The following is a 24,751-nucleotide window of genomic DNA, read 5'->3' on the forward strand; positions in this document are numbered from 1 at the left end:
AGAAGTGAAGTCTCACGCAAAAAAATTACTTGGTGGCTTTGACAGAAATTTGAAACCGTATTTAACTGCCAATGTGTGAGTATTTTGTTATATGAACACAATTTCTTTCGTAGCCCGGTCAAAATAAACATTTCACTTCGGAACAATTTGCATAGAGCTGAAAATTGCTACGGATGTTAATTAAGTCATTACACATGGAATATCAAAAGTCTCCACCGATCCAACATCTGCGATTTTTTTTATTCAAGGTCAAAGTTTCAAAATTCTATTTTACGCGGAAATCGTTATAAACTTCTGTACAAAATTGTTATACGTTTTTGTCTTTTTCTTTGCTATGGTATTTTCAGGTGAGTTTCGAGTCTAATTGCAGCCCAAATATTTGGCGACATTTGATTGTCGCAACGTTGTATTGAACAGGTTAACTGGAGGACAGATATTTTTCTTGAGAGTAAAAGTAGTGTGAATAAATTTAGGGGCCGTTTCTGCCACACAACAAACAAATGTTATGGCAAGGACATGTTACGCTCCAAGTTCCATACATTATGGTACTGAATCATACTGAATACTGTCAAAATATGACGAATTTGCTGTGCATTCAGGTTTTTACACATGAACTGCATAAAGACCTTCTTATCTAACATCGTTTTCTGACATTTATGCGGTTTGTAGGTTAGGTTTTCTATCCGACAACCTGAGAAATACCCGACTACACAGCAACCGCATGGCTTTTGTCAATATTTTGAACGAATTTGTATGGAAAGTTCTTCATAACATAGACTTGCCATAACATTTGTCTGTTGTGCGGCAGAGTCGTTCCGTTAGTTTTGTTGACTTCAAAGCTCCATGGTGAAAACCATTCTTCGATTTTTGACAGATGAATACGTATATTTGCGGATGCTTTTAATGGGTTTTGAAAATTATTAAGAATGATTTAATTTCGAACATCTTGGAAATATATTTTCAAATTAATTTGCATTAATATATAATCACTAATGCATATAAAACAATATTTGGAGTATTGACCCTATTGATATCGTGTTTATTTTATTTTATAAACGAATTCGCTCTAGGCCTTCCGTCTAATAAATAAACGCAAGACTACAATGACGTATTGAATTCAATTTAATTTGGATCATATGAGTTACTCGAATGCGGTAATTGAATTCGTGTGGCTCGCATGATTTAACTCATGTTTTTGTTCATATTTATGAAAATAAAAATCATAATTTATTATAATTTATTTTTATACAATATACATATATTGCATCACAGTAAATATTTCTCGGCTTGATACGAGCTGATTCGAATCAAGTAAAATTCTACCCGAATCAGGTTGTTAAGGGCTTGAAGAGAATGATTTGAATCACTCGATTCGAATTGGCATATCACTAATTTCAAATAATTGACAGACAGACAGACATAAGTATTTATTTCAATATTTAAAGTACATTTTTCAGTGTTGCCTTTTGTACATACTTTTTCTACCCGTTTTTAATGTATATGATAAATATAGTTTACAATATGTATACAATATGATTTTATGTGTGTTCTAAAAAAAAAGAGAAAAATAAACTTTCTCCCAAAAAAATACAGATTCTTTATATATTAATAATTATATGTTTTGTTAACTCCCCTTAAGAGAGAGGAGCCACTTAAATAATATGCTCCTTATTTAGCCGCTATGGGGTGATCAGTATATAGTTTGGCATGGCGTGATTGCCATACCATATTACGTCCCTCGTAAACTGCCCGAGACCCGCGATGTTAGTATTAGGATGATCCCCACATTTCTAAAAAATTTCAGTGAGCTTTTTTATATAGTCGAGTATTGTCGGTACGTCAGTCTGTTTGTGTATGTATTTTAAAGAGTAGTAATGTCTAGTCAGTGGGTCCCTTATTTTGTCAAGTACTAGTCTTAGTGTCTTATTTTGTAATGTCCGGAGCGGCGTATTTCAGTAACGGTCTTATAAGTGTCAAGTAAAGTGTCCGCTTGTTCTTCACACTTAGCGGGCTGTTGTGGTTCAAGAGAGGTCTCAGTAAATTTAACATCCCGTAAGCCTGTCCAATTTTCGTATTAATATGTTTTGTGAAGCTGAGTCTATGGTCCAGGGTCACACCAAGATATTTGACATCCTTGGACCACTCAACTTCACAGTCCAATACTTAAATTTTGTCTAAGGTAGTCAGTCTAGTCGTGGCATTTCGGCTTTTTGTAAACAGAATTGCCTCCATCTTTTTCGGATTGATTTTAATTTGCCATTTGTCAGTATATTCAGTTAGCTTGTCTATGAGTGTCTGTATTTTTGTAGTCAGTAGCGTAGGCGAACGTGATGATTTGTATATGGCAGTGTCGTCAGCAAACGTCAGTAACGTTGTATCGGAGTCAGTGGGTATGTCGTGAATGCAGATGTTAAACATTGCGGTACTCCCGCCGTCACTTGTTTAACCGTCGAAAGTTCGTTGTCTACTTGTACGGTAAAGTTGCGGTCTGAGAGGTATGAGTGTAATGTTCTTGTAATGTATGGTGGAAAGTTGAGTTGGATAAGTTTATGTATAAGTCCGTCCATCCAGATGGTGTCAAACGCCTTCTCAAAGTCGAGTAACACCAATCCGGTATGGTTTCGTCTGTTGAAATTGAAAACTGTATTTTCTATGAGTTTTGTCAGTGGGTGTAGTGTGGAGTGTCGTTCTTTGAATCCGTATTGTGTGTCAGGTATAATTTTGTTGTGTCTTATGTGTTTGTTAAGTCTTTTGAGTAGTACCTTTTCGGCTACCTTACTCATTGTGTTGAGGAGGCTGATCGGTCTGTAGTTCTGTGGTATGTCTGGCTGTTTCCTTGGCTTCACTATTGGAAATATGGTGGAGGTTTTCCAAGAAGCGGGAAAGCAGCATTTTGTCATTAGTCTATTTATTATGCGGGTAAGTAAAATGTAGGCCTTCGTCGGCTGTTGTTTAAGTATTATGTTATGTAGTCCGTCCGGTCCTGGTGCTTTCCTCTTCGGTAATTTTCTAACTATTCGTAACTTTCGTAAGTCTTTGTATCTGTGGAGGTCAGTGAAGTTTTGAATTGTCTCGTGCACGCCTTGTTTCAGGTCTGCGTTTGACATATTGGCATTTTGTTTATGTGTGTTCTCAAAGTTTTTTGCCAATATTCCCGCATTGTCTGCTGATGTCGTTGCGTAATTGTTGTCAGTTAATTTGAGTGGAGGTATGGATGCTGGTTTCCGCGTCAGTCTTTTTGCTGTTTGCCAAATTTTGTGTGGGTCAGTATTTATGTTCTCGAGTCCAAGTGTTGTTTCGGTGGTCTCGTATTTCATTGGAAATAATTTTTGTCAGTCTGTTCATATGTTCCTTGAGTAGTCTGTCACCGCTACGTTACCACAGTTTTTTTGTATGATTTTTAAGTTTTATTTCCAATAAAATATGTTCTGGCAAGTCGTTGGCTGGTGTTGTTCTTGAGTCTAGTGTCGGTATAGTCTGTTGTACGGCGTCTGTGATTGTCAGTGTAAGGTGTGTTACAGCCTCCTCAATGTCAGTGTTGGTATCGATTGGCATTGTGTGTCGTGTGTTGTCTGTGATGATGTCTCTGAAAAATGGCCAGTTGGCTCTGGAGTAATCTAAAAATTTGCGTTTGGGAGTCTGGTCGACGTCTAGTCTGTCTGAAATGGTCATGAAAACTGGATTATGGTCGGAGTTAAAAAGTGTTCTTGTTATGGGTTCGGATGTTACGTGTAGATTTTTTGTCAATGCCAAATCGATCGTACTGTGATGGTGTGTCTGTACGATGGCGTATCTGGTCGGCGTGTCAGGATAGTGTAGTTGTGCGTCTGTGGTGTTGTGTTCGGTCAGGTATTCGTAAAGTCTGTTTCCGTTCGCATTGTTAAAGTTACAGTTCCAAGATGTATGTTGTGCGTTAATGTCTCCATAAGTACAAATCTGTTTGAGTCCAGTAGTCTTTATAAGTCCGTATGTTCTAGTCCGCTTGCCGGGATGTAAATCGATATTATGGTTACTTTTTAACCTTTCTTGTATACATTGATAGCTGTTATTTCAGAACCGCCCGCTGTCAGGTTTGGCACTTGCTCGTGTCTGATATTAGACTTGATCAAAATCGCAGTGCCGCCCCATCCGCGTGCGTCCGTCTGTCTGTCGTTTCTGTAAACTTTGTAATTGTTGATATAGAGTCTGTCCGTAGGTTTTAAGTGTTTCTCGTTAATCAGTACTAGGTCCAGATCGTATTTTGTTATCGTCTGTCTCAGTTCGTCCACGTTGTTTTTATGTCCGTTAGAGTTAAAGTGCATTATGTATAAGTCGCGCGTTTGGTTTATGGAGATGCTTTTAAAAAGTTAAGTATTGTTATGTATTTTTTGTTATATGTCATGTTGGTGTTTAGTGATTTTGTCAGTTTATATAGCTCACTGAAAATTTGTTTTACCTGGGGATCAGCAAACAGCATCCTGATCTCGCCCATAGCAGCAAAAAGTCCCTCTGGCGTATTGAAATCTGGATCGGGCTGGCTGCAGGCAGGCCGGGTTGGTGATTGCGATAGTGCAGGCCGGATCTGTGATGATGGTGGTGCAGGCTGGACCATTGTTCGTGAGGACTGGACCATCGATCTGTATGGTGACGATGGGATAGGGAGTTAAGGATACTCGGTTCTGACGTTGGGACCATTGTTGGTAGGGTTTATAGTTGACGAGAAGCTCCTCGTCAGTGGCACTGGTGTTGGTGCTGGCCTATACGCTTGTCTTCTCCTGAGAGCGTCGCTTTCCTTCTTTTCGTTGTGGTTTATAAGAGCGCTGCATTTGGAGTAATTTGCCGGGTGTTCACTCTTGCAATTGACACACATGGGTGCCTCATGTGGTAGTTTCTGGCACGCTCCTGGCGCGTGCACATTGAAGCACTTTATACACCTGTACTTTAGGTCACAGGTGTACGATGTGTGACCGAAGTTTAAACACTTGTGGCATTGCAGCGCTCTATTCTGCGGCCTATATACCTCCCAGGAGAAGATATGTCCCCCAATATTCGTGATGCGTTTTAGCTCCGACATGTCCTGATTTTTATCCACCACCACTATGTATATGGGCAGCTTATGTTGACTACCATCTGGTAGTTTCGTTTTTATTTGTATCACCTGTTTAATTTTGGCTCCTTTCAGCTGCAAGTCTTCGCAGATCTCTGCCTCAGATGTTGATGGATGGAGCCCAGTTATTGTGATTTTTTTACACAAGTTTTGCTGCATTGAGTAAGTATAAAAAGGGTAGTGACATTCGCGCAGAATGTTTTTGATGTCTTCATGGTCTGAAATTGAATCTGTGAAGATTTTATGCAAATTCGTTTTTAGAAACTGATATCGGAAATTTATTTTTGTTGTCTCTCGTATGTAGCGAATAGTCTTTAATTCCTTTAATTATGATAATGGGAGGTATTTTTTCCTCGCTCAACTGGGTTTTCTTTAGCGGTGCTCTCTTAGGTGGTGTTGCCTGTATTCCTGAGGTGGATTGTTGCGGTTCGACAGATGCTTTTTCGGGCTCTTTGTTCTTCTTTGCCCTCTTGCGGCGTGTCACCTTCTTAAAATCATCAATTTTCCTATCGGAATCCATATCTGTTCTATCCGATAAAGCATAATATTTATTTTCCAGTGCGCCGCTTGTCTGCACTTCCATTTCGTGATTTTTTGACATCTTGTATTTTTTCCCAGGCGCCCGCCTGTTAAATCCTCTGTTTTCTTCAGATTCTTCCACACTGATTTTAATATTTAGTTAAACACAAAAACTTCAATTTTGAAAAATAAAAAGTCACTCTAATGGGTGCCTACTCCTTCCCATTACCAATCTCAATCCAAGATTTGGGAATAAAAGTAGGCTATAAGGCACGTTCACCTTTAAAATTTGGACAGATATAATAATATATATAAGTATTAAGCCCGGTGCCTTTAAAAAGGCAAGATTTAGAATCCGGACTTAACACTTATTTCACAAAATTCTAATGACACTTCACTGAAAAACAAAAGACTATATCCTCATCGATCTTCATCTTAGATCTCATCAATTTCAAATAATGACTTTTATATGTTGACTTCGCTGTGCACAGTATTGCGCAACCTTCTTGATTCTTAGCCTTAGAAGTATAATTTGAATAATTTTGGTCCAATACAAATTAGATTTTTTTATTTTAATAAAAATGAAACAATAGTTGAATAGATTTATACAAACATGAACTTTATTAAAATCTTTACATTATTATTAATAAAAACCATTCAATAATATATAGAACTCCTATTTTGTGATTTTCTTTGGACGAAAATTAATTTGGTCTTTCTGTCGTCATCATGTCTTACGTTTCTTTATACAAATGTTTTTACAAATATACAAAATATATAGAGTTATGATTTCTCACAATCAGTCATAACTTTCATCTAATAAAATTCATTTAAATAATTAAAAATATAAAATAATTCTGCTCCAAAACCTTACCTACTATATAAAAATATGTAATTGTTAAATATATACATAATAATAATTTTATTCTATATTGTATATAAATATATGATTTTATTTTTCAAAAGCCCATATTATTTAAAATTATTGATACGGTTCTGGGATATGTAATGTCTCCTTACCCAGGAGCTGGTAAACAAACAATAATTTTTTATACATTATTATGTATTCACTTTTGAAATTTGAATGAATTTACTTATTATCTTTGAAGTACTGGAAAAATTCTTTAAAATAAACATTCGCCAAAAATATAATTGTACATTCATTAAAAACTATAAGAGATAATATTTGAGTAAATTAATTAATTTATTGTTTTTGTCAAATCATTATGAAAATTGATTCAACAAACAATGTCATAACAGGGTTATTACCTCTACCTATAAAATTGTAAATGGAAATCAAAAGTGTGTTTTGGATCTAATAATTTACTTTTATTTTGGTAAGCGTTTGTTTAAAACCATTTTAATTTTAATTTTAATATTTCAAAGAAGAAAAGTAAATTGTATAAAAAAATTGTTAACCATTCCTGAAGAAGGAAACAATATTTGATATCTCCGAAATGTAGAAATAAATATATATTTATTTTTTTTAAAAAAAGAAAGCAATTAGTTAGAAAAATAAAATCATAAAATATATCTATATTGTTTTATTTTTATCTACAAAATTTTTCTACATTTAACTTTGAGTATTTTTTCCCTCTTGGAGTTTCTTTTCGATGAAGTGAATCTATTTTACAGATGCGATAATGTGTTTCTTACAAATAAAATTGATGATTATTTAAAACTATAATTAACTAAATTTATAATATATTTTTCCTAAACACTTAGAATCTATACAAAATATACACGATTAAATGAAGTATGATATAATATTAAAAATTTGTCATGTCTTATTGATAGCGATAAAATATTTTTCGGTTTCAATGATTTCAGTACTTTTTTTGATGAATTTGTTAGTGTTAAATATATTATCTAATTGCTTGATGTTGATTTTTTTAAAAAAAATAGTGCGGGTTGTGATTAGTAAAATATCACTGAAACTCAAATTCTTAGCATGTTTCGTTTTGTATTTTTTCATTCTGCTCTCTGCCGTTGGTACTAGTTTTAACAGTGCGCCGTTGTATTTTCGAAGTTGTGTCGTTTTGGCTTCGAAGTTTTTCATATTGTTTTTCAAAAACTTACTTTTTCCAATATACTTTTCAAAAGAATTTAGTTTTTATTCAATCTTTACAAACTTTTCTAAAAAAAAAACTTAATTCACTTTTTAATCTGTGTTGCGTTCGAAAATCAATTTAACTTTCTCGATTGGATTTATTTAAAAATCAAATTTAAGATTTTTTCAATAATATAAAAATCGAATATAAATATACAATATACAAGTGTTTTTGTAGATTATTAGTTATTCTGATTTATTGAATAGGAATGAAAGTAGTTATAGGATAACATTTTTAAGGTTTGCCTCTAAGTTAATCTATCGCAGCGCCCTCACAAGGTTTAAGAATTTAGTTCTAATATATGAAACTGGATTTTAGGTTCCCAATAAATGCTAGATATTAAAAACTTTATCTAACGTCTAAAATTCCAGTGTCATTTTCTACTAATCACAACTCCGCTTATTTGTACTTTTTGGTTCCTTTCACATCTTTTCGCGAATCATATACGTTTGGCTTAAGTTTGGTTCAAATATTTTTAGAAAAAAGAAGTAATAAGAAAAGAAATAAAGAATAAATATCTTTATCGAATCGTTCACCGCGATCCTAATTGGTTGGCAGCACTGCCGGTGTTGACGGTCGCGTTGCTCGTTGATGACGTAGATGACGCTGATGCAAAGGATGCAGAAGATGCACCACGAGGTCGAATCATCATCGTTGCCCTTTTCAAGGTATAGTCCCAACCACGCCATCTGAACCACACGATACCTAAATGAAAAATATTTGCATTATTCTAATAAAATATAGTTCTTTTATATTTTTCCTATAATTTTCGACCAATATTTCTACAAATTTGCGTGTATGTGTGTGCGGATACAAATTTTCGTCGACGATTTCGGGAACAGGGATGAAGCGATTTGAATAATTCAAAAAACATTCGATTCATATTGATAAGGAGACTTGCTGATTAGTTTTTGGCTAAGACAGGTCTAGCCGTTCCGAAGATATGGGGCAAAAAGTGCCAAAACGGTAACTCAGTTTTTAAGGGAACGGAGCATCCGATTTGAATAATTCAAAAAACATTTTACTTGTATTAACAAGATGAAGTTTTGATCAAATTTTCATAGGCCGGTCTAGCGGTTTCGGAGATCTAGTAAAAAATAAAAAAAGATGCCATTTTGCGGTCAAAAATGATCATTAGACATCAAATATGCACATCAAATTATCAGATATTTTATAGAGATTTTAATAATAAGTATAAATTTTGTTTGCATTTCTATGGGTTCCGTACCAATGTTTATCCTCTATGCAGTTAAAGCAGTACGATTACTTTAAAAAAAGTTCAGAATTAACGTCTTTTTTTTTCAAAAATAGTAAATTTTTGTCAATAATTTATAGTTTCTCAAAAATCTAATTTTTTCAGAGTTGTTTTTCTTTCAAAAAGTTAATCTTTAAAAAAAAAAAAAATTTGGTACGGGAAGTAACAACAATTTGCCTTAAGGCGCGATGCCATGCGCCCCACTAGTTTAATTTTTATTTAACAAATATGCATTCCACTTGTCAATTGCATAATTAGTTTATTAGAATTTTTGGAAACATGTGTCCAGATCTCCTTATATTTTTGTCGTACTGTATGTGTTGTATGTATGTTTTCTGTTTTAACCTCCTTACGTGACCAGATCTTACCATTATTTTGTACAAAGAGTACATTCTTTGATGTGTAATATGTATGTTTTCCTTTTGAATAATTTACATGTTTAGATCTCTTGATCATTTTGTTTAATCAGTGTACGTGTGTCATATGTATGTGACCTATTTGGTTCTTCTCATGTGTATAGTTCTTCTGATTATTTTGTCGTTTTTACTATATTTAATTTTTGTATGTTTTTAATATATATGTTGTCTATTTTGAACACTTTACGTGCCCAGATTTCCTGATCATTTTACAGTACTTGGTATATAGGGGTAAGTGTACCTTATTACGTGTCCAGATATCCCGATTTGTCGTACTGCCTATGTTTTTTTGAGTTCTATAAGTATCTATTTATTCGGATAATTGTGTGTGCATGTGTTTGTATAGAATGAATTCCTGAATACAATTTTTAAACCGTACTTATAAAACTACGGCTGAATCAATTTGAATGATTCAAAAAGCATTTATATTCGCATTGACGATGAAGGTTTTACTGGATGCGGTAATGGCAGGTTCAACATTAAACATATAAAGAAAAAGCGCAGAAACGGCTATCAGTGACTGAGAATAATTATTTTATAGATTGATAAAATTTTTACTGAAATTATGAGGAGAAGTCATTCTTAAATTGTTTATATAAGAAGAAGACAAATCTGATGTAGTGAAAAAATGAGAGATTGCAGACCGATTGAGTTATTTATATGTACAAGAACAGCTGAGATGTCACTCGTACTATTTAAATGGAGAATTATAATGTAAGTTTAAGCGTTTTATTAAAATTTTATTACTAACGATAATTTTAAGCTTATAGTTAAGATACAGGGTGGCTAATAGTTAAGTAACAGGGTGGTATTGCAACAAAGTAAAGCTCTATAATTTTGTCATTTTCATTTTAAATTTCATTGTTCAAAAGCAAAAATGTCAGAAATAACATCAAATTTTAGAATCAGTTTATATTTGTTCTAATTGGCCACCTTTGGCACGAATTATGGCCTTCAAACGGCAGAAAAACCATAACACGCTGCACGAAAGTGGCTCTGGGGTATTTTGGCCCATTCCCGGCGAGGCGCCTTCTTGGGATGATCGACACTTTGGTATTTTTTAGTGCGAACCTTACTCTTCAAAATGTCCAAGACACAAAAATCCAGCGAATTTAGATCCAGAGATTTTGGTGGCTATTGTGCGATGGAAATGAAGCGAAAAACTTCTTTTATAAGCCATTTTTGGTAGACGCGTGCTGAGGTTGATGGTGCTGAGTCCTGTTGGAATGTCCATGGTCTGCGATCGAAATTTTTGTCTATCCAGGACTTCAATACTGCCTTTAAGACATTTTCCCGATAATTTCGGCAATTATTTTGATCCCACGGTCGATGAATAAGAGCGGAATGTCACCACCGGCCGTTATGATGGTTCACACCATTACCGTCGGCGGCGCTTGAGTTCTGGTGGCCAATAGAAGGTGTAAATTTTTAGCTGACCTTTTTGGCAAGTAAACCCTGTCATTTTGTTTGTTTACAAACTGCTCGATTTGGAAGCTTTGGACTTCCCATCTGAGAAAACCAAATTCGGTAACAAACCACTTTCGTGCAAGCGAAGCAACCCTTGGCTCCTTCCCGTCTAACTTTTTTTTGTGCATCGATGAGCTCTTGCACTTTTTGGAACTTCAATGGCTTTAGTCCAAGCTCATTTTTCAATATGTGTTGCATCCGTTTTTGCGATATGTTCAGCTCACGGGCCATTTTTTTTACCACTGCGACACTAATTTCGATCGATTTTTGCCTATACTTTTTGGATCATTTCTGGGGTTGTTAGTGTTTTTTTTGTCCACTTTTTGGACGCGGTGCAACACTGAGTGTATCACGGCTACGAGAGATGGTACGAGAAACAAAATATTTGTTTGCATTTAAATACTGCAGGGCTCTAAATATAGCCACTTATGGTTTTCCAGCCAAGTACAAAGCAATCGCACTATTACGCTTGACTTCCATCACGAATAACTTTTTTTCTGAATGCAATAGATCAAAATGCTTTTGTACGCTTGTAAACAATTAAATGAACAATCACTGAAATAAATCTGCGGTTTAGAAATAATAGCGGTCTGAAATTGGTTGCAATACATATCAGCCACCCTGTATATATCATCTATCGTACTCTTCTCAGTAAGAGTTTCTAGCATTAACTTTAGAATTTGGTAATCGAATTAGCATCTCTAATCGAAGCCAAAATTAAAATTTTAAATTGTTTATTTCTTTTAAGATGATGTCTTTCACATCGCATGTACACAAACTAATTTTTATTGTTATCTACCTTGTCTTGCTGTTAAATCTTGAGGATCGTGAAGATATAAACCATTCAATCCGCGGCCACAACTTTTCCACCACCAACCTGGAAATAAGATAAATGGATCAATGTTACCGATAGCTTGAGTAAAATGGAGTATTTATCTTATGGGTGAGGTTGCCATGGCTATAAAATGATTAAAAACAAAAATTGACTATGACATTCCTTGAAATGCCATATTTTAAACGACAAAAGTAAAACTAAATTACAGTGTGTAATTTCTGGTCATGTTGATCATCACATTATTACTTGGTCCAAAAATCGTGACATTGTGACAGGCGCAATCACAATAATTTTATATTTTTCATAATTCATATCAACTGACCTCCTTTAAGCATACTGGCACAATTGAGACTTGACCTATCATTATCCCTGTTGTAGGTGGAGAATGGTGAATTATTGGATCCATACCAGGGGTCATTTAATGAATCACCAGCGTTGCCCTCGTATCCATCAATTTCGAGTTTGTAATACTCTGCTTCCGAATAGATCTTGAAGTGAGAATATTGAGCATATCTGTAAAGAATCAAATTTAGATATTGAATTTAAGCTAAATTAGATCTAAATGATGATACTAGGGTAGAGCACAATTTCTGAACTAGCAATACAACTTAGAGTTAAATACGGTATGAGGTTTGACAAAATATTTTTAGGCGACGAATCGATAAAGTATAACTACAATTATTGCAAATAATATTAATATCATAACAAGACAAGTCATCTTTAAGTATATTTTGTTACGCGAGAGAAACAAAAGATATTGCATGGATATTACGATGTAAGAAAAAGTAAGATGGCTGTACGTTTTGATCAAACCGTCATCTTGATGGGAAAAGTGAGCGACAAATATAAAACGGTAAATGGCGATAAGGTAAGATATATGCATTAAGTGTTTTGGAATCTTTTTAGAACACACATATTTGCATACAATTTTATTCCTTTTAAACTAAAATCACTTTGTCAATTCAGCACCAAAAACCATTTATATTCCTATTCATAACCATATATTTTTTTCTCTATTTTCTCCTCCTTACCTCTTATTTCCTTCAAAATCTTCCAACTCAACTCTTAAAGCGTAGTCCTCGTTATTGGTGAGCATGTAGATATTTTCGTTTCCTAACCAGAATTCCTTTGCTGGATCTCCAAAACCATTTTTGTAATCGGCCCAATCTCTGTTGAAGTTTTCCCGAGATCCCTCTCCGCTGCCACCAAAATCGTCACGTCTTTGGATAACCTGAAAATGAGCATTGGAAAAGATCAATTGGAAGAGAAAATTTAAGTTATGTCACTTCTTGATTATCGTAAGAAAAGATTTTGTAAATAAGTCCATTTAAAAATTGTATCTTCAGGAGTTACAATATCAGCTGGAATATTATAATATATTTTATTTTATCGTACCGTCCATCCTCCGTCAGAAATTTGCTGTTCACAGAAAACTTTAAGGAACCAGTAAGTGGTTCCACGGATCTGCAAGTAGTACACTCCTGAGTCCTTCATGCCTGCATTGAGCAAATCCACACAGGAGTAGCCCTGAAAGTAGTAATAATGAATTTAAATTATTCAAATGATAGGTATGGGATAAAATAATATCTTATTTGTGGTGTTTTATGCAAACATTCTGATTTTATAAAATTACTAATCTAATCTTATTAATATATTATAGTTTTTTTACAAATTAGGACAATGGAAAGTATCTTCATTCTCACTTCTTGCAGTTCCTAGTGTTTTATAGCTTCCAATAAGCAGCAAGAGATTTTAATTTCCTTTGTTTATTTTTGCCAGAAAATCCAATTTGATAAATTTATGGTTGCTCAACGTTTTAAGACAATTTGATTAGTTTGGCACCAAATTTGGATAAAACATGTGTATTGAACAAAGTTTGACCTTCTTATCGATTTCAAGAATTTATAATAAGCCCTTCGAGTAAAATCGATATAAATACTCATTAGTTAATTTTGCCCGATTATCAGACAAAGCCGTTTCTTTTCAATTAGCGCAAATGTGCAAAATTTATCGGTCACGTCGTGCCAAAAACTTTTGACCAATTTTAAAAATTTAAAAACTGTTTGAAAGATATTTATTGGGAATCGGGCTTATTACTTTTGGGCAAATATTGGTCGAGCCGTTGGTTTGTTATTAAATGTCAAAATGTTTTTAATGGAACTTAATATGGCTATAGAGAATATTCTAATATATTAGAGTTTAATAGTGGTTGAATGTTGAATTAATTAAAGTTTCCTTCAATAAGCCTCGTTTTAAGACATACAGACGGTTTTATGCGCATCATCATTAATACAATTACATATATTATATGTCTGTTTGAAAGATATTAATTAGAAATAGCAATGACTAGATTTTAGTTGAAAATTTGATTCAAAGGGGTCAATATGAATTCTTATTGGTTAAGTCGATTATTTATTTTGTGCGACTAGCTTGTCGTGTACACATATTTGTAGCAAATTTAAAATAAAAAAGTCAAGAATGGAAACAATTCCAGCTAAAAAACTCTATTTAAAAAAAATAAACTATTGGTGCATGGGATCGTTCCTTAAGGCAAATTTTTGGAACTTCCCATAACCGAAATTATTTTTTTAAAAAAAACTTTTTTGGAAAACTAAAAAATAGGTTCTTGAGAGTTTTAAAATTTTTGAAAACAAAATTATAAATTTAATCAGTTAATTTTATCAATACAAATAAAATGCATTTTCAATCACTCAATTCCACACTTTGTTCTCTCAAAAAATGAATTGCTATTTTTGGCACCATTTGCCTCCTATCTTCGAAAAGGTTGGTCCTTCTTTTGCCAAAATTAGCACATCTCATTTATAGGAATTGAATGTCTTTTGAGTCATTTAAATCGGTTGATTTATGCTGTCGTTATGCTCATTTATAGGAATTGAATGTCTTTCGAGTCATTTAAATCGGTTGATCTATGCTGTCGGGATAGTGGTCGAAATTTTGTAACTGAATATGCATCTACAAACTACATGCACATGCATATTTTTTTTAGGTATGCCAAAATGTTCAGAAACCCTTTGAAACGCAAAGATTTATAAACATTTTCAGTTTTGATTTTTTGTGATTACTATAAATTACCCTACTGGACAATTTGAAATGAGTTAGAGAGTCAAATATTTACGAAATAAGAAGTTGTTGAATAACAAAGTAATATAGAAAGTCAGACATTAACATTATATAATAATGGAGTCAAACAACTAAAGCTAACTTAAATGATAGACAGAGAATAGTAAACAAAGCCATAATAATATCACATAATTTTCCACATTTAATACCCACCAACTTACAAACAGAACCAATATTCATTCACTAAACAACATAATTAAAATAGAGAAATGCAAATTAATACACAAAATGAAATATAACAGAATTAAAACAAGTACAACAATGGACACAATTCAAGATATAACACTACACTAGACAACACGAAAATTTCCACATTATTATTAATATAAAGAAGCAATTAAGAGGAAATGTGATATGGAGCGCAAGTAAAATATATAATGAACTGCCAACCGATATTAAGAATACCAGTGACGACAATAATTTGAAAAGAAAAATAAAGAGATTGAAGATGGAATAGGTATTCAAAGATATTTTAATTATAATAAATATTATATTTTTGTATAATGAAATTGACAAATGATATGTAAATATAAAATATGAAAATTGTATCATAATCTCTCATACCAGACACCCCTGTCTGACTGAGATATGAAATATATATATATATATATATATATATATATATATATATAACAAATGTATTCTGAGTGGATAATAGATATTAATTTGGAAATATGAACAAACAACACTCTTCTTGCACTAATTTATTAAATAATAATTTTCACAAACGTTTCGAGACTAGGTTTGTCTCATCATCAGTGTGTTATAATTAAAAAAAAATTTAAAATATGGAAATCTAAATTAGCATTTTGTGTTTTTCATTACAAGTCGTTCTCTGCACGCTGCTCTTTTGCATATATAGCAGCTGACCCGGCAAATGTTGTTTTGCTAAGTAAGGTATATTCTAAACAATTTCTAGAGAATCAAAAACATTAATACTTTAAGTGTATAAGAATGTGTTGTTTGAATGCTATATACAATGAGGTATTATAAAAACAAAAAAAAACCATTAGTTTGTCTATATTTTGTCAATACAATCAAACTGGAAGTTTTATAGAAAACTTTCTATAGAAAACATGGTATAATCCAATCCCAGTCTTTTTTGGTCTTTCGAGTTTTTGATTACGTTTCAAGTTTTTCAGATCCTTTTTGGATGCTGGATTTTGTGTATAATTGTAAATAATACTACTGAGCTTATACAAAATTTTCAAATTTCTGCGAGGAGAGATAGAAATTGAATTAAGTATTTCTTCTTTGGACTGCTTTTTGAAAAATTTCAAGTAACATTCGATAAATTAAAGTAAATTTAATAAAAAGTATATATGAAGAGCAGGTCCAATTTGTCTTTGTGCAAATATAAATTATATTATGAAAATCAAACCAACTATATCACAACAAATGGCATATTTCAAACGAACAATTATCTGACTACCAGCTACTTTATCATTGTAAAAATATGCTTTTTTTGCTGTCTTTCAAAATAGCTTTGTTATATATCTTTTTCCCTTCACTTTGAAATAATGTTGTTAAACAATGCTTAGCTTTACTGGTTTTTGACACTTTGGTGGTGGAACTTTTAACACCGGACGTTCATATATTACTATCCATTTTTCGATAAATTCAGGGAAATCATAACTGGGAATAAGTTATTCGACAAAATGTCTCTTTGATCGATACCAAATTTAGGGTCTGATTTTAAATCACATAAATAAAAAAAAATCTAGAAAATGTTTTATAAATACCAATGAGTATATAATTATACAAATGAATTCTTTCAGTGCATCGTGTTTGAGAACAATATGATATGTCAACCATACTGAGTTTTATAGTTCACTTTAGTGTTTATACGAATGGGCAATGGCACTATCTACATTGATAGTTTATAATTAATTAATTTTGAAATAGAATGAAAACAGTAAAAGAGTGCCAATTTTCATCTAAATCGGTTCAGCCGTTCGTAAGTTATAAGTGTTCTAACTTAAACGATCCTCTTTTGTATATTATATATAAATATGGTATTTCAAATCGCCAATATCGTAAAGATCATAAAAATTAGAAAAGGGTCTGATTAATTTAAATAAATCCTATTAATTTCAAATATTTAGAAACTATTTTAAAATGTCTAAAACAGTGTTTGGATTTTGTTGCAGAAAGATTCTTGTTTGTGACAAACATATTGAAGTTAAAGAAAAACTTTATCATCTGCCATTAGCATAAATATATAAATTTAAATTTATATCTTTTACCTTAACATCCCGATAGTTGATGGAATCCGCACTAGCTGCAGCAGCGAAAGTCGAATTAACTAACGTTGGCTTATTTTTCACTGAAGGGAAAATAATTCCACCTTTTCTCGGTATGTTTGCTTTACTGCTAGTAGCACTGCTCGCATTGTTAGATGTAGAGTTGGCAGCAGTATTGCCGGATGTGGCAGAGTTGAGGTTTGCACTGGAACTTGTCGAATGGTGTTGGGTGGAAGAAGTTTGGAGTGTTACTGTGGATTGTGGCGATTCTGTTGTTCCAGCTGGAAAAAGAAGAAAATAATGTGATAATTTGCTTCTCAATTAATTGATTGAGAATTGAAAAAAACATAACTAGATATCGCATTTATCAGGATTGGAAATAAACTGTTCCGAAAAACATATGTCATACCCTAAATTTTCTTTATAATTCTTGAACAGTTTTTTGCGCAAAATTTATTAAAAGTGATAAACAGAAAGAAATCACTTATTTTTGTTAACCTTGAATTAATTGATGTCATAAATTAGTTATATTGCCCTTAGTTCTATGCCCCGAAAACTCAAGCAATTATTTGGCTAAAATTTTGGTTACCTATAGTATAGTCGTGATCATCAAAAGTTGTCTGTCCATATTCAACCAGTCGATCGATGGTCGGATCCAATAGAAGTTCTGCAGGTACAGGCAAAGAATTTGCTGCGTGTTGTTGTTCCTGTTTCCTCAATCTCCTCTCCACCATGTCTAAATTGGATATGATCTGGTTGGCTTTAGCACGGAGATCCTAAATATAAGATAATAAAGTTATGAAAAGTTATGTTTAAATATTAACTATGTCGAGAGTTTTTTTGGCCTAGCTCATTATAAACTTTGATTTACTTTAGGGTACAGCATTATCAATATTTTATATTTTTATTTTTCTTTAACCTGATGAACTTGTCCAATAGCTCTTTCTTGTCTCAAAGTCTGAGTCAACAGTTCTCCAGTTCTCGGAACCAGGTTGTCCAATGTTGTCTTAGTATCCACCACCAAATCTAAAACTTCGTCCATCCTGTGCCCAATTCTGTCTGCCATTGTGACTTGGTCATCCGATCTGGACGTTGCTGCTTGTTTGGAGTTTCCTATAAAACATTTAGTTATGATACAGACTTGTTGAAGACCTAATGATCATTTCGAATAAAAAATATAAAATAAGAATAATATCATCATATTTAATATACTTATTCATCCCTTCGACTTATAACTGCTTACAGTATACTTTATTAACTTCCCGAAAGAGAAGTTTATGTTTTCAAAAAAGAATCCGCGATTCGCTAATTTCATGTTTTCTCGACGTTTCAAGCCACTCTGAATCGAATGAGACCAGATTTGGAAAAAGTATGTGTGAGTGTGTTTGTGTGTGTGAACAGATTTTTTGCCGTAAATCGACGTTTTCTCAAAAACGGCTGGACCGATTTCAAAAATTTAAAAGCCATTCGATGTACCGCGATGAGGAATAGCCTTTATCAATTTGCGCAACGTTCAGCCAAGCCGTTTCCTTGTAAATAGCAGAAAAGTAAAAAAAAATTCGTCCACGTTTTACCCTGCAGTTCTGAATCGATTTTGGAAATTCAAAATCGTTCGAAAGATATTGGTTTGGAAGCGTGCTGATGCATTTTTGGTAGAGATCGACCGGGCCGTTTTCTTGTAATAAAGTGTTAAAAAAAATTTCGACGATTTTTAAGAATTTTTTTTTATGGTAGATACCGTAGTCTTACAGCTCTACGACAAGTCGTTTAATTTTAAAAATTCGTCAAACCTTGCAAAAATTAGAATAGTTTTTTTTGGCGTTTGTCACAGTTAGAACTTTCATCGTCGATTGCTCAAAAACCCCTGAACAAATTTCAAAAATTTAAAAGCAAATCGATGTATTTCGGTGTGGATTAGATTTTCTCAGTTTTGTGCAGCGATTGGCTAAGCAGTTTCTTTTGTAATTTGAAAAAATGTGTTAAACTTGTCGTCCATATTTAAGTTTATACTATAGAATCGATTTCAAAAAATCGAAAACTGTTCGAAAGATATTAGTTGGGAATGATACTGATTAGTTTTAGGTGAAAATCCACCGAGCCGTTTTCTTGTAATTAACTATTGAAAAAAAAATTTAAGCCGATTTTCATGGAACTTTTTTTGGCGATATATATCATGGTCTTATAGAACTTACTGAAATATTACGGCCTTACGACAATTAGTTTAATTTTAAAAATTCATCAAAATTTGAGAAAAAGATAAGTTTTTTTGATGTTAGTTAAAATTAAAATTAGACGATTTACTTGGTATAATGATAGAGTACCTGGTCCTATTAAATATACTAAACCATTAAAGTCCTACGGATACTGGTATAATTATAAAAATTGTTGATTTTTGAAAATTTGCTTTAAGAAAATACTCCGAGAGTTATTCGTTTTCAATTATGTGTAATAAATGCACTCGGAATACTTTTAATCACTCATAAATTAATTTATTTTTTATTGATTAAGTCGATTATATACACATTGGGGAAGTTCATGTAACTTGCCTCAAGGCAAAATACCAATCCCAACCAGTTATATTTTTCATTATATAGAGTTTAATTAAACTCACAAAAATTTTTCATTCGAGGTATAAAAATGATACAGTTTCAGGTTGTGAAAAATATGATATATATTTATATATAGATAGATATGTGTATGTGTTTATGTGAGTATGGTTAGATTGAATAAACAATCTTATAATAGTGTCTCACCTATATTCGTAACATTCGCGTTCCCATTGCGGTTAAAGACTGGTAGATTGTCCGTGACCACTGATTCGTGTACTTCTGTCACCTGGATTACATAATAAAAATAAATTATTACTATATACATAGAACTATTCTTGGATAAACTTGCATTGTTATCTTACATTAGAACTAGTCAGTTAAAATCAAAACAAAATCTGTTACCTTAAGCGAGTAGCAAGCTAGCTTATTCTAGAATACATTTTAAATCTTATATTTTTACCAAAACCTATCCGTGGTTTAAATTTGGCATGAATATTTCATTACACATAAGCTTTCACTTTGAACTTATTACCCGGCTTACAAATATGCTGAGAGAGCGACATCAGAAGAAGTCGATTGGGTACATTGAGGTAACATCATGCTGTATTTTTTTAAGCATGCTCCTTTATCTTACAGTAAGATGAGACTATGTAATTAGATCCTGCTTCTCCTATATTCAATACTTTTAGATTATGCTGTATACTAGATCATTTTCGATTGCAAATTCGTAGCAAATTATCTTATATTAATCGGGTAGTAATATAAGGCAGTAAGCAGCAGGATATTTGATAAATTTCTATTAGGTGCGCAACTAAGTTCTCGCTGTTTGTCAGTATATGGTTTAGCAGTAAGGGTTGGTCGATTTTGACAAATCCAAAACGTCATGAACCAAGCTTAGACATATGACAAAGAAACTGATGCGACACGTAAGTGATTTAGTTTTCGCAATATATACTTCTGATCAAGTGAAAATGTCTAATGTTATGCCAAACAATCGTCATTTGCGAGAAGTGTCGATTTTCTTCTTTCATTCGAAAAAAAACGACAGCTCAAGAGCATCGAGAGCTACGGAAATGCTACTCTGAGCGAAACAACATGCCGTGATGGGTTTTGCCGCTTCAAAAACGTTGATTTTGATTTTGACGTCAGCCCTCGTGAAGGAGGGTCCAAAATCTTCAAAGACGCTAAATTGAAGGCCTTGCTCGAAGAGGATTCATGCCAAACTCAAGAAGAGCTTGCTCTAGAATTAGAAGTTACCCGTCAAGCCATTTTCAAGCGATTGCATGCGTTGGGGACTATTCAGAAGCAAGAAACTTGTGAGTTGAAGCCATGAGACGTCGAGCGTCGTTTTTTCGCCTGTGACCAACTGCACCAGTGGCGAGAAAGGAAGGGTTTTTTCATCGCATCGTGACAGGTGATAAAAATGAATGAATTACAGCCATCCAAAGAGAAAAAAATCTCGGCTCTACCGAATATTCACTGCGAAGGTTAACTTTACACATTGTGGGACCAGGTCAGTGTTATTCATTATGGGCTGTTGAAACCGAGCGAAACCATCACTGGAGAACGGTATCGAACTCAATTGATGCAATTTAGCCGAGCACTGCACGAAAAACGGCCACAATACGAGCAGAGTGATTTTACTACATGGCAACGCTCGGCTTCACGTTTTCAAGTCTGTTAAAACCTACTTGGGAACGCTTTTTACTTGTTTCGTTCGATGGCACATGACCCGGCTGATCAGCAGTTCAACTTATACGAAGACATCAGAAAATGACTTGATTCGTGGATAGCCTCAAAAGACTACCACTTCTGGCGTCAAGGTATTCGAGCTCTGCCAGAAAGATGGGCAAAAGATGTATCTAGCGATGGGAATTAGTTTGAATGAATCAGATGTAACAGTTTTTTTTATAATAAAATTACATTTTCATCGATACCAGCGAGAACTTAGTTGCGCACCAAATATATATGTACAAAAATATTTTAAATTTATTTTGAAATTATCTTATCTCAAGAAAATAGTAATATAAGAGAGTAGTTTATATTTATTTACCAGATGTAAAACTTTGGCCAAGTTTTCTGAGACCAAGTTGACATGGAATTGTAGTTTTCTGTCCACGCCGTCCGCTGCTGCTCTTAGTCCTCCAATCTCCTGTAAGATAAAAATCTTATTAATTATAAAAATAATTGTTAAGATTTTTATATTGAGGGTGACGTCTGTAGAATTCTATCTATCTCTAACAACGCTAGAATCAATTATCCTATCAGTACAGTCATGCTTCCTGGAAGTCTAATTTTAGATACCAATTGATGAACGACCTAATAAGGCAAGTAATTCGTTTGGATTCTAAGATATGATCTATAGTACGGAAGTACATTATAAACATTGGCATTATCCTTTGCCAAAAATAATTGTTCACCTATTTTTATCGTTAATATTAACAATTTTAGAAAGGTATTTTTCAAGGTTCTACGTCCGGCGCTATTTAATTCTACTGCAGTGATATTAGTTCAAATAATTTCTGTTCTAACAATAAAAAATCGCATCATTATGTATCAAGTTTAGGTACAAGTTAATAAATTTTTCATGTTGGTACCAGTTGAAACTCATTTTCAAACATTCTGTAATTTTTCATAAAAAAATATTTGTGAGTAGATTTTTTTAGAATCGAGTTAGAATTAGAAGAGTTATATTTCAATTGTTCGAATCGTGATTAAGTATCATTATTTTTATTATCACCTTTGTAACATGGTTCATCAATTCTGTGTTCATAGCTCTGGTTGCATCCAAGACATTCATGCTGACGGGCTTCTTCTCACTGGCTTCTGCGTTGATATCATCCAGGGGTAGTAAGTTGCTGTCAAGTTGCGTTTTTAGACTTGCCAAACGCGTCGAGATGTCACTCACCTGATTCAAAAATAATTAGTATTTGTTGTCAAAAATTTTACTAGTTATAAGGATCAGGTTTTCACTCTAGATTTTACCATCGAAGAATATTATCATATATAATTATTTATTTAGTATGTTTTTAATGTTTTTGTGCAGTTTTTGCTGATTTTGGATTATTTTAAATCGTTTCGGATATTCTGGAATCGTTTTGGGTGAGTTATTAGTTTGGATGATATCGAATTGCTGTGGATTTTGGATCGGGATTAGTTTTGGATAATTTTGATGAGTTGCCGATTATGTAGATTGTTTTTCATAAGTTTGAATCTTTTTGAATAATTTTGGATTGCTTTGGAATATTTTGGACCATTTTGTATGATTTTTTATCTTTTTGTATGATTTTGTATCGTTTTTGATGATTTTGAATAATGTTGGATAGGTATGGAAGATTTTGAATAATTTTCTGAATAAAATTGTTTTGAATGAAATAGATATGCTTCAACTGCCAAACTTGTGTGCTAAGCATTTATAATTTTCATCTGAAATTATACTTGTCTCACCTTCCTATCTAGATTAACTAATTTATCATCCAAGTTGATGTTACTACCAGAACTATCCATGCCTTCTTCATTTGCATCTGAAATTTCCGCATTTTCTCCATTTTCCACATTTTTTTTGTCTCTAACGCTAGAATGCCGTTTGGAACCTCTCTGCGGCAATTGTTGAAACAGCCTCGTGTCTAAAGACCTCAGTTTTGTAATCACGGAGTCGGTTTTTTCTAAAATAATAAAATATAATACCTAAAAATTCCAAAACATTTTCTAGAGGTTGTGCACAACCCGAAAAAATGGGGCTCACTATTGTGGAAATATTTAATGCAAAACTAGTACAGAAACTAGTGCTAAAGTATAATGTTTGGTATTCGAAATAATCGATAGATTGGTGTGCAGGCATACTGAAACCATTTTGCTACCCCAATTGAGTTGAATGATCGTTCTCCTATAATTTATTTTACAAGTAACTATTTTTATATCTCAATAAGATAGTAAAATGATAACCAGGCAGGAGTGGTATTTAACAAAATTACCTAAATTATCTGACACCCTTGAGTCCAGAAGTTCCACCCTGCGCATGAGGTGCTCGACTGCCTTGTCCAGATTTTCTATCCTCTGTAATTTGCCTTCAAGTGTGGACACTACGACCTCGAATACGTTTAGCAAGTATTGTTCTCTAGAAATAAAAACTTCAATAATTTGATGATCGGAGTAGTTTGGAAGTTCTAAATTGTCATTTAGGGAAATAAGCAATAATTTAAGGGTTTATAATATTTTTTTACTGGAATTGATTTTGATATAAAATAACAATCTGTTTAGTTTGTGAGAGTTTTCATTTCATTATTCTAATTTTTCGTTTTTTTATAGATTTTTATTATTCCCTTAGGGTAGTTGTAGTAAAGGGCCAAAAATTAAAAATGAAATTTTTGGCATATCTTTACGTGTTGAAGGTTTCTGAACATTTTGGCATACCTCAGAAAAAATGGATGTGTGTGTGTGTTTTGTGTGTCCGCATTTTTTGTTCACGTTTTCGGGCGTACGAATCAACCGATTTGAATGGTTCAAAAAACATTCGAATGCTATTGATAGGAAGATGTGCTGATTAGTTTTTGGTAAAGGCAAGTCAAACCGTTTTGGGGATACAGAGCAAAGAGTGCAGCAAATAGAAATCAAGTTTTTGAGAGAACGGAGCATCCGATTTGAATGAATCAAGTTCGTAATCAAGGAGAGAAGTGGTGATTACTTTTTCGCAAAGACAGGTCCAGTCGTTTCGAAGATACCGAGCTAAATGTGCAGAAAATGGCAGTTTTTGAAATAACTAAGTATCCGATTTTATATTGAATTCCTATTGATGTTGAAATTGATGAGGACTCGAAACGTATGTTATGCGTTTATTTAAATCACTTCAGTTTGGCTTTTTATTTAATAATTGGACTAATGTTTGATAACCTTCTATTTTATATAAAAATAGTTATATTTCGAGAATAGCTCCGAACAGATCAGAGATATGGCATATGGAAAGGCTGACAAAAACTACTTTGACATTCTAGATATGGGGCTGGAGAATATAAAATGGATAAATACGTTTTCGAATAAAGAAGATAGATATATAGAGTACTGCTGAAAGTGAAAAGAAAAAGAAAAAAAACATTACTCACGTGAAAACCTAATGTCTGCTGACCAATAAG

General features: G+C 33.2%; 1 protein-coding gene across 1 annotated transcript in view; it reads right to left on the reverse strand.

The window, feature by feature from the left end:
* Nucleotides 1–8,248: 8,248 nt before the first annotated feature.
* The window catches only part of LOC113388530 (angiopoietin-1-like), a 165,083-nt gene continuing 148,580 nt past the window's right edge, over nucleotides 8,249–24,751 (reverse strand). The window contains exons 2-15 of the mRNA XM_026625904.1: nucleotides 23,597–23,739; nucleotides 23,216–23,287; nucleotides 23,070–23,164; nucleotides 22,363–22,530; nucleotides 21,676–21,774; nucleotides 19,827–19,908; nucleotides 17,993–18,186; nucleotides 17,663–17,849; nucleotides 17,077–17,354; nucleotides 13,085–13,216; nucleotides 12,721–12,920; nucleotides 12,012–12,202; nucleotides 11,654–11,731; nucleotides 8,249–8,421 (exon numbers count right to left, since the gene is read on the reverse strand). Coding sequence (XP_026481689.1) covers nucleotides 8,249–8,421; nucleotides 11,654–11,731; nucleotides 12,012–12,202; nucleotides 12,721–12,920; nucleotides 13,085–13,216; nucleotides 17,077–17,354; nucleotides 17,663–17,849; nucleotides 17,993–18,186; nucleotides 19,827–19,908; nucleotides 21,676–21,774; nucleotides 22,363–22,530; nucleotides 23,070–23,164; nucleotides 23,216–23,287; nucleotides 23,597–23,642 — 1,995 coding nt within the window. The 5' untranslated portion in view covers nucleotides 23,643–23,739. The remainder of the gene's footprint in view (nucleotides 8,422–11,653; nucleotides 11,732–12,011; nucleotides 12,203–12,720; nucleotides 12,921–13,084; nucleotides 13,217–17,076; nucleotides 17,355–17,662; nucleotides 17,850–17,992; nucleotides 18,187–19,826; nucleotides 19,909–21,675; nucleotides 21,775–22,362; nucleotides 22,531–23,069; nucleotides 23,165–23,215; nucleotides 23,288–23,596; nucleotides 23,740–24,751) is intronic.

This window comes from Ctenocephalides felis, unplaced genomic scaffold (assembly GCF_003426905.1).
Source record: "Ctenocephalides felis isolate EL2017-DRISC unplaced genomic scaffold, ASM342690v1 CF-g0.4_SCAFFOLD_00845, whole genome shotgun sequence".
Taxonomy (NCBI): Eukaryota; Metazoa; Arthropoda; class Insecta; order Siphonaptera; family Pulicidae; genus Ctenocephalides; species Ctenocephalides felis.